Source organism: Mustela erminea, chromosome 10 (genome assembly GCF_009829155.1).
Source record: "Mustela erminea isolate mMusErm1 chromosome 10, mMusErm1.Pri, whole genome shotgun sequence".
Taxonomy (NCBI): Eukaryota; Metazoa; Chordata; class Mammalia; order Carnivora; family Mustelidae; genus Mustela; species Mustela erminea.
In genome coordinates this window covers 12,259,074-12,272,540 of record NC_045623.1, presented here as the reverse complement: position 1 = coordinate 12,272,540, position 13,467 = coordinate 12,259,074, and the positions used below count along the sequence as shown (strand labels likewise).

Genomic DNA, 13,467 nt, shown 5'->3' with positions numbered 1-13,467 from the left:
GGGCCCTCGGAAATCCGCTGCTTCGGCCTGTCTCCGCCCAGCAGCGCGCGCTTTGAGCGCCCGGCCTCAGCGCCGGCTCCCGCGCGCGGGTAGGAGTGGCGCTCAGTGGAGCGTCGTCCGCGGTTTGCGATTCCCCCCAGGACTCGCCAGAGCACGGCCACTTCCTTCTTTTTGCCCACGCTAGGGACCTAGTCCTCTGCTGGCCTGACTTCCCGTTAGGGTCTCTGGCCGCGTGGCTGCCCAGCGTGACTTACCTTCAGGGCGCGGTCGCGGGAACCTCGCGCGGGAGCTCTGTGCCCATGAAGATCTCGCTGGCGACTCCCCAACCCCGCCACCATGAACGGGGCCCTGATCCCCCATACGCCCATCGCTGTGGACTTTTGGAGCTTGCGCCGGGCCGGGTCCGCACGGCTCTTCTTTCTGTCCCACATGCACTCGGACCACACGGTCGGTTTGTCTAGCACCTGGGCCCGGCCCCTCTACTGCTCCCCAGTCACGGCTTACCTCGTGCATCGTCACCTGCAGGTACGGGGCAGGGGGCGGGAGTCCTCCGAGAGCTGGGCCGAGCATTCGGGTGGGAATCCCGATCTGTCACAGCCTCTGACTCGTAGAGTAGGGGCCTGGAGGACTGGTTTTTACAAATGTGGGAGTTGTTTGAACCCAGAACTGTGAATGTTTCAGCTATCAGTTGGGGAGATCTTTCTGTCCAGCCAAGGAGACTGTACCTACGTTTTCAGATAAACTAGGCCAGTGTATCTCTAGTCTCAAGAATCCACCTAAAGTGCTGGGTGACACATTCTTCAGTTCTTCCCCACCCCCCTTCCAGATCTAGCTGGTGCAGGTACAGGAAAGCTGGTTGGAATTTTTTTAACGGGTGCCCGTCAAGGGACCATTATGATCAGAAATGTTTGAGAATCGCTTGGCTAGACTGTTTTTTGGACTCTTAATTTAAATTGTACCAAGGGTGGGTAGGGAGAGTGAGAGGAAGAAGGGAGCATTTGAGGGGACTGTCGGTTAGACCTTCTGCTCCTGGGTGGCTTAGGATGTCATTTGCGTTCCCTGATTCTGGTAAAGGGTTAGTTCCTGATCCAGGGCAGTATCAAGCAGGAGATTTTGTGTTCACTAGAATGACCAACTTTTTCCTCAGGTACCTAAGGAGTGGATCCGGGCCTTGGAGGTTGGCGAGAGCCATGTCCTGCCTCTAGATGAAATTGGGCGAGAGACCATGACTGTAACCCTCATTGATGCCAATCACTGCCCTGGCTCTGTCATGTTTCTTTTTGAAGGATACTTTGGAACCATCCTCTACACAGGTGGGCCTTCCAAGGGGTCCCTCCCACCTTCCCAGCCTAGACACTACTTTTTCTTGAACAGCCTTAACTCAGAAGTCTGGAGACCTCCTAGCTTCACCCCATATGAGCATAGTGACCCTTTCTCAACTGATTTCCCACTCTTTAAGGTTTCAAACCTTATAAAGAATAATAAAAACAGAAGCAGAATTCAGACCTTTCCAAAAAGAAGCTATACTATGTTAGTGCCAGACTTCCTATGAGTTTTTCCACAGGCTGGTAAGCAAATGTCCTTCAGCTGTTGGAAGCCAGGAGAGGCTTGTGTTTTATACTTTTGTCTCTCTTCTCCCCATATATTCTTTTTCTAGGTGACTTTCGGTATACGCCTTCCATGTTAAAGGAGCCAGCCCTGAAACTGGGGAAACAGATCCATACCTTATACCTAGACAACACCAATTGTAACCCAGCCTGGATTCTTCCTTCCCGACAAGAAGCTGCCCGCCAGATTGTTGAGCTCATTCGAAAGCACCCCCAGCATAACATAAAGATTGGTAAGTGGTTTCCTTTCCTTTTTCTTTTACCCATAATGAATCTTGGGTTTGGGGGGGTTTCTCATATCTTCCAGGTCTTTGTAGATCCCCTCCTTACCCCTGAAACCTTATTTAAAATTGTTATCTTCCCAGGGCACCTGGTTGGCTCAGTCTGTTAAGCCTGTGACTCTTGGTTTTGGCTCAAGTCGTGATCTCAGTATCATGAGATCAAGCCCTGACTAGGGCTCTGAGCTAAGCTCCCAATCCGCTTAAGATTCTGTCTCTCCCTCTGCTCCTCCCAACCGCCCAGCATCCCCACACCCCCATGTGTGCGCTCTCTCTCTAAATAAATCTTTGAAAAAAAAAAAGCAATCTTCCCACCATCTCTACTCTGACATTCCCAACTCCTGATCCCCTATACCAACTCAAGTTTTTCATTCTTTAATAGCACTCATCACCTTCCAGTATACTCTATCCATGTTTTAATATGCTGTTGCTTATTATTTGTCTATTCTCCACGTCTCCTGCCATACACACACACACACACACACACACAAACACAAACTCCTCGAGAACATGGATGGAGGTAGGAAGGAGTCTTGCTTGTGGAACAGAGAAGTAGCAACTGGCATGACAGGCACACAGTGGGTGAGGAGGCTCTAAAGGTAGGAGGGGCTGAAGTGCTCGCTCATAAGCTTGAACTTGATCCTAAATGTAATCCTTGAATGTAACTTGATCCAAATGATTATATTTGGGCAAAAAGCTATTGAAGGTTTTAAATAGGAGGGCCAATATTTCACTTACTGTTTTATAATGTATTCCACAATTTGCATATTGCTGTATTTGGTTTTTATTGTCTGTCTACCCCTGCTAGAATATAAGTTCCACAATGGCAGGGCTCTTTGTTTTACTTGTGGCTATATCTCAAACACTTAGATTAATGCCTAAGAAGGCACTCAATATTTGTTATCTGAGTGAGTGAAATTATTGTTTAAGAATTTATTTATTTGGGGCGCTTGGGTGGCTCAGTCATTAAGCATCTGCCTTCGGCTCAGGTCATAGGTCCTGGGATGGAGCCCCACATTGGGCTCCCTGCTCACTGGGAAGCCTGCTTCTCCCTCTCCCACTCCCCCTGCTTGTGTTCCCTCTCTCACTGTGTCTTTCTGTGTCAAATAAATAAATAAAATCTTAAAAAAAAAAGATTTTATTTATTTATTTGTCAAAGAGAGAGTGAACACAGGCAGGTGGAGTGGCAGGCAGAGGGAGAAGCAGGCTCCCTGGTGAACAAGGAGCCTGATGAGGGACTCAATCCCAGGACTCTGGGATCATGACCTGAGCCAAAGGCAGACACTTAACTGACTGAGCCACCCAGGAAATTTATCAGAATATAGATATTCAGGTGAATGCTGTGCTTAAAATCAGACACACTGAGAAATTAGAAACATTGTTTTAGCGATTCCTCAATAGTATAAAACTTTTTTTCTTTTTTTTTAAATTTTACTTATTGAGAGACAGTGTGCAAGCACACATGAGGAGGGGAAGGAGCAGAGGGAGAGAGAGAATCTCAAGCTGACTCCATGCTGAGCTTGGAGCCCACTAGGGGCTTGATCTCAGAACCCTGCGGTCATAATCTGAGCCGATCAAAAGTCAGGTGCTTAACCCAGCCACCCAGGCACCCTCATTCTGGGGCCTTGTAACTGCTGATTTCAGCATCTACTCATCTAGGTGATCCAGTAACACTCCTGCCATTTTTGTCTTCTAAAGCTGTCCTCTGATCATATTATTCCTGTGATTAAAATCAGCCATTTTCGGGGCTCTTGGCAACTCAGTCATTAAGTGTCTGCTTTTAGCTCAGGTCACAATGCCAGGGTCCTGGAATCGAGCCCCGCATCAGGCTCCCTGCTTGGCAGGAAGCCTGCTTTTCCCTCTCTCACTCCCCCTGCTTGTGTTCCCTCTCTTGTTGTGTTTTTGTCAAATAAACAAATAAATAAGTGATCATTTTAAAAAAATAAAATAAATAAAATAAGCCATTTTCCTGCTGCACGCTCTTTAACGGCTCCCCTTCACTTAACAGAATTAAGTTCAAACTCCTGAGCAAGATATGTGGGCCCTGTATGATTCGACCGTTCCCTCTCCTGTGTCATTTCTTACCAGTTCCTTCTTGGCACTTTCGTAACACCAAACCATCCCCTTCCCTTGCCAGGTAAACGCAGACCCATCCTTTATGACAACTCAGTTGCCATTTTCCGGGAAGTTTCCCTAACTCTGTCAGCTGGTAGATAACTTTTCTGTGCTCTCATAATACTGTGTGCATGTCTCTGACATGGCCTCTGAGTCCCCGTGTAGATTATACTCCTTGAGGACTGAGGCTTGTGCTTATTTTCACAGTGCCTAGCATCTGGTAAATGCTTTCCTCTGTTGAACCAAACCAGTGGGTGGAATCAGTGGTAGGCCCTTCCCCATTTTCCATGTATTTGAGCTCAAATCCCACCTCCTCCCTGATACACTCCCCGACTGCCCCAATTGTGTATTTTCATGAAACATTTGGGTGACGTATTAGAATTCCCCGGGATCTCCTCTTTTTCATTTCTTGCTTTTCTCATTCCTTTTAACATGCTTCAGGACTCTATAGCCTGGGAAAAGAGTCACTGCTGGAGCAGCTGGCCTTGGAGTTTCAGACCTGGGTGGTATTGAGTCCTCGGCGCCTGGAGTTGGTGCAGCTGCTGGGCCTGGCAGACGTGTTCACAGTGGAGGAGAAGGCCGGCCGCATCCATGCGGTGGACCACATGGAGGTCTGCCATTCTGCCATGCTGCACTGGAACCAGACCCACCCTACCATCGCTATCCTTCCCACGAGCCGGAAGATCCGCCACTCCCACCCCGACATCCACGTCATCCCTTACTCTGACCATTCCTCTTACTCGGAGCTTCGGACCTTTGTTGCAGCGCTGAAACCTGGCCGCGTGGTGCCCATTGTCAGTCAGCAGCCCTGTAGGGACTACTTTCAGGACAGCCTGAGCCCCAGGCTCTCTGCGCCTCTGATCCCAGACTCTGTGCAGCAATATATGAATTCCTCCTCAAGGAAACCAAGCTTCCTCTGGCTGTTGTTAGAAAGGAGGCTAAGGAGGCCACGAACGCAGGGTGTCGTGTTTAACTCCTCTCAGGAAGCTGCTGATCAATCTCAAGCTGACAGGGACTCAAAGAAGGCCAAGAATGAGAACCTTCCTGGGGACCTTGAGAAGCAGGCTTCCCACCATCCTTTGCAGATCAAGAAACAGTTGTTCCCGGACCTCTGCAGCAAAGAATGGGATGGGGCAGTCCCTATCTCTGAGTCCCCGAAGATGGTGACTGCACGGACTGCGAGTCTTTCAGTGCACTTAGAGTCCACAGATGAGGACTTTCTTCCTCTAGAAACTGGGGAAGAAAGTGGTGTAGCGCCCCACTTGGTACCCAGGGGAAACCAGGATGGCTTAGCAGCCACAGGGAACCAGAACACCTGGCTGGGTGGGGAGTCTCTCCTGTCTCACAGCAGCAAGGCTGCCCCTCTCCTGGCTCCTGAGTTCAGGGGCCTGGCACTAAAATACCTTCTGACTCCAGTGAACTTTTTCCAGGCACGGTTCTCTTCTAGGGACTTCGACCAGCAAGTGGAAAAATACCATAAACTCTTGCTCAGGTGCAGAGAGGAGAATGCAGAATGATACCTTTGGTTGGTGCAGCCTGCAGTTTTAAAGACTGACTGTTGGCTGGTGAGGAGGTTTGTGACGGGCCTTACTTTCCTATCTTCACAGGATCCTTATGGGCTCACCCTGTAGAAATATTTCTCAAAGCATGTTCATTGAAATCCCAGTGCCTACAGACTTATGAGTTTTATGGTTGACTGTGTTTAAGAAACACTTCCCATTACACCCCCTGCATAGTATACATGAGCACACTAAAGGTTCTGAGAAATCCTGCGGTAATTTAATCTGCTTAGCTTTAATCCAGTATTTCTCCACCTCTCTGGAACATGCAGTCCTCTTATGTGGGTGCAGAAAGAGATGTGGTCTTAATCTGAAAGGACCAGGTTATTCCCATTGTTTCTTGGTGGGCCATGTGCCATTCCCCATGTCCCCTTCTCCCTCTTCCCAGATCAAAGAACATAAGTAGTTACGTTTTTGTTGTTGTTGTTTTAGTCAGGAACTGCACTGCTGGAGGATAGTGGTGATCCAGGCAGCACGTTCCAATCCTGAATGTCACTGACTTGCCATGACCCCATCAAAGAGACTTCCTCTCTTTGCCTCTGGGAGCAAACAGGAAGCAATGAAGAACCCTGGAACAGGGGAGAGAAACTCCCCCTGCTTCCATGAGAGTTTACAATTAGTATCACAGGCGACTTCTCTGGAACAGAGCCAGCTGGGGAATTGGGCACCCCTTACCAAGGCCATACCTGGAACCAGCTGAGCATTAGACTTAGGGGTACAACGGCCTCCTGGCCGCCTGGAAGCTGTGACTCTTTGGCTGAAATAAAGTTTTAATAAAAGATCAAATGTGCTGCCAGATACGCCTGATTGTTCACATGGCTGGGGTATTTGCTACTCTCCCCACCCCCCAACCCCCTTGGGTTGAGTAGGGAACCAGAGCACACAGCCTGTTTGTTTTAGTATCCAGGGCAGAGACCAAGGAGCCAGCTGGTGGAAGGGGTGGGGGTGCGCAGCTCTGCCCTGTCCTTCTGCTCACAGCCTGACAACATGCCAAACCAATCAGCAAAACAGCAGATACCACAGGCTCTGAGAGGGCACAGGCGAGTGGAGCTGGGTACAGGGGTAAAAATGGCTTGAGAATGGAGCCTTGCAATAAAGAAGGTGGTTTCTACTTTCAGAAGAAGATAGGAAGAATTTAGAAAATGAGGCCTTGCTCTTGGGCAAGCTGTGCAGTTTTGTTTTGTCAGTGACCTTCACTGTAAGCCTCCCATGGGCCCAATCAGAGCCGCAGCAGGTGAGGCTTGTGGGGCAGCAGAAAACATGGGCTCGTCCTGGGCTTGAGTCCAGGACACGCTGGGCAAAGAGCTCTCACGCCTAGTTAGTGGCTCCTCCATTCCTCACCTGTAAAATAGACTGTGAGACCTACTTTCCCTGGTTGCTGTGGAAGTTAGATAATTGGTAAAATTCTTAGCTCGGTGGCTACCCCATGATGGATATTTCAAATATTGGTTCTCTTAGCCTCTGGCTCTCTAAAGAGATTATTCAATATATAAAACATGAAATTTTATAAGTCATATAAAAATAGAAGAAAAATCTATTTTAATTCCTCCATGTACATCAATTGTTTCTAGTCCTTTTTTGTATGTATAAATGTATTATAATTTTCAAAATAGGGGCAATACTGTATATAATTTCAATCCTCCATTTTACTTAATATCTTTTTTTATTTTCTTTTTTTAAAGATTTTATTTATTTTTTTGACAGATAGTGGTCACAAGTAGGCAGAGAGGCAGGCAGAGAGAGAGGAGGAAGCAGGCTCCCTGCTGAGCAGAGAGCCTGATATGGGGCTCGATCCCAGGATCCTGGGATCATGACCTGAGCCGAAGGCAGAGGCTTTAACCCACTGAGCCACCCAGGCGCCCATTTTACTTAATATCTTAAACATTTCTTTGTACCATTAAATATTTGAAATGTATTTATGAATAGTTGTATGATACCTTACAGAGGTAATACCATTTCCATAGTCAACATTTTGTGCCCTTTTTTCACAAATATGTATTATAGTGAACAACTTTATGCATCTATCATGGCATTTTTGTTTATTTCTTTAGAGTAAATTACTAGAAGTGGGACTACCATCTTAGATTATCTTTTGGGGGGCGGGCAGGGGCTGAGAGAGAACCTATGCCCAGTGTAGAGTCCAGTCTCACAACCCTGAGATCATGACCTGAGCCAAAATCAAGTCAGACACTTAACTGACTGAGCCACCCAGACGCCTCTACAATTTTAAGTTCCTAATGCAAATTGTGCCTCATTGCCCTCTAGAAAGGTTTCCCTACCATCCTTTTTGCAGAAGAGGATAGGATTAGAATACCCTGAAGATTCATCAAGTTCAAATGATGTTGTTAGACTGGAACTTACGAACATATGGCAAATCATCTTGTGTGTTAATAAATATTTACTAAGGGGCGCCTGGGTGGCTCAGTGGGTTAAGCCGCTGCCTTCGGCTCAGGTCATGATCTCAGAGTCCTGGGATCGAGTCCCGCATCGGGCTCTCTGCTGAGCAGAGAGCCTGCTTCCCTCTCATTCTCTCTCTCTGGCTGCCCCTCCGTCTACTTGTGATTTCTCTCTGTCAAATTAATAAATAAAAAAAAAAATCTTTAAAAAAAATAAATAAATAAATAAATAAATAAATAAATAAATATTTACTAAGGCTCTGTGGGCAAAGGCTTAGCCTGAGCTCCTCTAGGAGCCTCTAGCTGTCTCACTTCCCTGCTACCCAAAGGTGGCTGGGAGAGATAAGGTAGTCCTCATATGAGGGCCCCCAGATTGGCATTATCTTCTAGGGACAAGGGAACCTGTCTACTCTTGGCCTGTGCTGTGTCACGCGCATTCCTTGAAATGGGATCTAGGTGAATTCAGATGAGGGAGTGGAAGCAAATTATTCCTCAAATAATTCTTTGAAGAATTTAGTTGTTGATGGCATGTTTGTGTTACAAAAATGGGAAATTTTTCTAAAGTAAATTTGGCTTATAATAGAGGTTCGCAGTTGCCTTATTTGGTATCTCAACAGTCTCACGTAAAAGTCCTGCACTGCATATATCTGTAAGTAGCTAGTTTATTTCTTTTTAGGATTTTATTATTTCTTACTTGAGAGAGAGAGAGAGAGTGTGTGTGTGTGTGTGTGTGTGTCCACGTGCGGGAAGAGGCAGAGTGGGAGAGTAGGAGGGAGAGAGAATCCCAAGCAGACTCCTCGCCAAGTGTGGAGCCTGACACAGGGCTCGATCCCACAACTCTGAGATCATGACCTGGGCCAAAACCAAGAGTCAGAGGCTTAACCAACTGAGCCATCCAGGCGCCCCTTAATTTATTTTTAGAATCTAAGGATGACCACGTGAATCTAAGATCTTACAATTAGGTTTAAGGATACCCAGAGAAAGGAAATTCTCTAGAGATCAATTAGTCGTTCATTTCATGATCTGTGGGAAAACATGTACCTTTCCGAAACGAGACGGAAAGTGACTTAAGTCCCTTTAGAGAAAAAAAATCTGCCTGGCTGGCTTTGAGGGGCCATCTCTCACTCCTGACCCAGACTGCCCTTTGTGGTAGGAAATAGGAGATAAGCGAGTCTGCTTATTTAAGAAAAGAGATTTGGACTTGGGTTCTCCATGTCAAGTCCACTCCCAGGGAGACTGTTCTCTCTGCATTCTTGGAGTGGTTCATAAGCAAGAGAAATCCCACCTGGTAGGCCATGTTCACATATTATTGAAGCTATCACTACAGAATGGCTATGAATTTGTTACGTGCCTCCCACTCTTCACCCTTCCTAATCACTACCACAACAAGCTGTTTTGTCTTGGGTTCTGTCTTGGGTTCGTGGTGCTTCCCAATCCTCCACGGAACACCTCAGCACATCAATACAGAATTCTGCTTGCTATTATAATCTTCTAAATCTACAGCTTCTGCGGGGATTCTCAGAATGGTTATGCTTGTCTTTGTTTTGACCACGGTGATTTCATTTAGCTGTACCCTTCTATTTTGATTATTTCATTCCTAGGTAACTTCCTCTTCTTTGAACACCTCCTTAACCCATCAGATCACAGAATGCTCCCAGAATCTCAGGCTTGGTTCCTTTCCTGGACAGATGGCTCACTGAATCATCTCTCAATCACACAAAACTCCTGGCTAGCCTTGGGGTTAGTCTTTCCCTTAAAATATTCACATATTAAAAAACAGAATTATGGCTATTTTACCAATTCTGAATCTTCCCATCAATTTTCAGTAATTTTGGGGAGTGGAGAATGAAAATGTTCTCAGTGCTATAATCCCATTCTTAATGTGTTCACTGTAAAGTGTGCTTCTGTGGAACCAAGAACCTTGGGTCCAGCTCACTCTCCCTACTAACTGGGCTCTATGGAAACAAAGCATCAAGGTGGAGCCAGACTCCTGTATAGAGGGAGTCAGGGATATAAGGTTTGGAGAAAACCCACTAAAAGGTTCTGAGCACCCAATTCCTAAACTGGGGAGGGGGGATGGGGAGTCCCCTACCAGCCAACAAGTCTCTGGTCCCAGTTGGGTGTCCTATAATTCAACTGGATTCTGACACTCTTTAACTGGAGATAGCCTCCACTCCCACAGGTGAAGGACTCAATCCTACAAGACTGCTCTCTTCTCCCTTAGACACCAGTCACAAGTCCAGGTTATCCCCTGTGCTTCTGACCATGGGCTACAGATTGGAGCTTTTCTTGTCTTCTTGGGTTTGATTCATTTGCCAGAGCAGCCCACAGAACTCAGAGAAACATTTTACTTACTGAATCACTGGTTTGTTACAAAAGGATATAACTCAGATGGAAGGCAAGGTATGGGGAAAGGGCCAGGAACTTTCATGATCTCTGAGCATGCTATTCTCCCCAAATTTCCATGTGTTCACTCCAGTACTCTGTCTTCACCCTGGATGACTTCAACATTCCAGTCTCAGGTTCTTTGACCTCACCTCCAAAGACCTTATTTCTGTCTTCCTCACCGCCCTGTCTTTACCAGAAATTTTACTACATCTGAAATCTCAATTTTAAATCTTCTCTTCTCCCAGCTTATTCACTCAAGGACCTCCATGGCCAATGTGAGCCCTCTCTGAGCTTCACTTCCCACCTTGACCCGACCACATCCCATGATCTATCGGTATAATACAACTCCTTGGCTTGCACTCACTCAGACACACTTGCCTTGACAAACTCCAATTCTGAACAAATTCTACTATCTCTCTGCTCTTTGCCTGCACTGGAACAGCTAGATGCTATTGGAGAAACCCCTAACCAGACTGGTTTTGTTTTAAATCATGACCTCATACATCAAAATGGCCTTCCATTCTGCTAAGCAATCCTATTACGTTTATTCAGTGGGCTTGGTTTCCAATTTTCCCCTTCTCTTGGCTTTCCCTGCCCATCACACTACCATCTATCAGTAAATCCTGTTGACTCTACCTTGAAACGTATCCTGAATGTTCTTTCTTTTCCCATCTTCACCTCTACCGCCTTTTTCAGAGCAGCCTTTGTGTCATGTCTTGAGTTATTGCAAGAGCCTCTTAAATGTTCTCCCTGCTTCCAACATTGCCCTCTCCCCTGCAGACCCACAGTCTGGTACCCCCAGCAGGCCTGATATAAATCATACCATATTGCTTCTCTGTTCAAATCCTCCAAGGTCTTTCCAGCTCACCCGGAATAAGACCCAGAGTTCTCACTGTGGTCTTCCTGGCCCACATGCTCTGCCCTGTTCTCTCCGATTACTCCCCACCCTTTGCTTACACTCTCTAAGCCTGCCGACCTCCTTGGGGTTACCCCAGCACCAGGCCCTGGGGGCACTCACCTCATTTTGCTTCCTCTCCTTACCAGGACACCCATTCCTATACCCACATGGCTTCCTTACCTCCTTCAAGGTTTTGCTCAGCAAAATGATTCTTGGTCATCTTATTTAAAATTGCAACCATGTGGCTAGCCACTTCCTCTCTCCCTTCCTTCCTTCTTCTCCATAGAGCCCTTGCCCCTTGCTAACATACTCTTTTACCTACTGAGGTTGATGTGTATCTCACTGCACTATAATGTAAACTCCAGAACTCTTCTTTTTTTGTTTTTGTTTTTCTCCCCTGGTTTCTTTTGTTCACCATTGCATCCATAATGTCTCAAACGCATGGCAGTTCTTAATAAACACTGGTGGAATGAATACATGAATGAATCTAGAGAAATGGATGGATTGTTCATCCTTTAGGCAAGCCTCCCTCAATAAATCCTGTTTCTCCCAAACAGGAAGTAAAGCAAGTTCTCAGCCCTCAAGCTAACACCTATTGAAGGCTTACCTTGGTAGACATTTTTTGTATGTTACCTTTAAATCTTGTAGCTCTCTTATGAGAAAACTAGTGTCCACAAATTCACAAATTCAATCATTCATTTGCTTATTCAGTGAAATTTACTGAATACCTACTATGTGTTCCAGACATTGGGGATACAAAATAGTGAACAAGAAAATGTCCTGCCCACATGGCACTTATACTTTTGAGAGACAGGCAGTATACATAAAGATCAGATAGTGATAAATGCTAAGAAGAGAATAAAACTGGCTTATGGGTGTGGGCAGCAGTTCAGAAACGGGTCAAGAAAGGTGTGTCAGGGGACTGGGGATTGACACTTAAGATGAGACTGGAGTCATGAGAAGGAACCAGTCAGGGGAAGACCTGATAGCCTGAGTGCAAAGTCAATGTGTTGGGAACGAGTTTTGTGTCCAAGGAACATTGAGAAGAGCATGTGTTAGAGAGGGAGAAGATGAGCTCAGAGAGAGAGGCACTTAAAGCAAGCAGTTTGGGCTTTAGTCTAGGTATAGTAGGAAGCTACTGGAGTGCCTTAAAGTGTGTGTGTCGGGGGGAGTGAGATATTATTTGATATATATTTTGAAAGCATCAGATGGAGAATAGGGGGAGAGTAAAAGCAGGCATACACAAGTTAGGAAGGTCTTGCAACTGTGAGAGATCCTGGTGAGCTGAACCTGGGGTTTCCTGGAAGAAGGGATTTGCACTGTGTCTGGGTATAAATCTATTAGAGAAACCTCTTTATCACACATAGCTACAGAAATAGAAGACATGTCTTTTCCGCCACCAAAGCTTTCACAAAGGAGAAGCGTGTGCATGTATATATGTGTACATTCTGATATTTGGGGGTAATAAGAAAAGAATGAGTTCTACAAGTAACTAGAATATTTTATGAATTTACCCTATTTACTATAATAGACATACTTTACAACTATGTACTTAAGAGAAAGAAAAATGTTTTACTTGCTTTGGAGTCAATACAAGATTTGGGGTTAAAGGTTATGTTTTCTAAGCAAGTAAGGCTCTTCAGTAAAAAAAAAAAATCAGAGAATACTTAATTTTAAAATTATTTAAATTATTATAAAGTTTAATCATAAAATTTTACTGGAAATAACATTAGTCCTGATCTTTGAATATCTGAATCTATGAGGAGAGAGCTATAAGATAGAGTAGAGAACAGAGTATAATCAAATTGTTGGACTCAAACCTTTTTGTTTAATTCACCGAATTATAATATTCCATATCCTTATGGAGGAGCACCAGAATGAACAGGTAACTTTTCATTCATGAGGGTGCATCCTCTCTCTGTAAGACTCTTAGTAAATTGACACATCACTAAAATCAGCACTCCCTTTAATCAAGATAGGACTGAAAATTCTGTATTTATTATTCGTCTCTATCTCACTTCTTACTTTTGTGAAATAGAACGTCTGTAGGAGTGGAGATGAATAGTAGTAGATTCAGGATATTTTTTGGAAGTAATATCGAAAAGTTTTTCCGATGGCTGGAATGAGGATGGTAGGGAGAAGGTATTAGCATCTCCATTTTAAGAAGGAGGAAGGTGTGGGGTGCCTGGGGGGCATAGTCTGTTAAGGGTCCCACTCTAGGTCGGG

At 45.5% G+C, this 13,467-nt stretch overlaps 1 protein-coding gene across 1 annotated transcript; it reads left to right on the top strand.

Moving 5' to 3' along the window:
• The first annotated feature begins 48 nt into the window (after nt 1–48).
• On the top strand, nt 49–6,359 carry DCLRE1B (DNA cross-link repair 1B). Its single transcript, XM_032301397.1, has 4 exons — nt 49–525; nt 1,148–1,313; nt 1,658–1,840; nt 4,442–6,359. Exons 1-4 carry the CDS (start codon nt 337–339, stop codon nt 5,515–5,517), a joined length of 1,614 nt encoding a protein of 537 aa, XP_032157288.1. The 5' UTR covers nt 49–336; the 3' UTR covers nt 5,518–6,359.
• Nucleotides 6,360–13,467: the final 7,108 nt, after the last annotated feature.

Excerpts from the sequence above, each read along its gene's own strand:
- DCLRE1B (XM_032301397.1), top strand. The coding sequence starts at position 337 with ATGAACGGGGCCCTGATCCCCCATACGCCCATCGCTGTGGACTTTTGG. Across the intron at positions 526-1,147 it reads TCGTGCATCGTCACCTGCAG|GTACCTAAGGAGTGGATCCG; the intron begins GTACGGGGCAGG and ends CTTTTTCCTCAG. Across the intron at positions 1,841-4,441 it reads CCAGCATAACATAAAGATTG|GACTCTATAGCCTGGGAAAA; the intron begins GTAAGTGGTTTC and ends AACATGCTTCAG.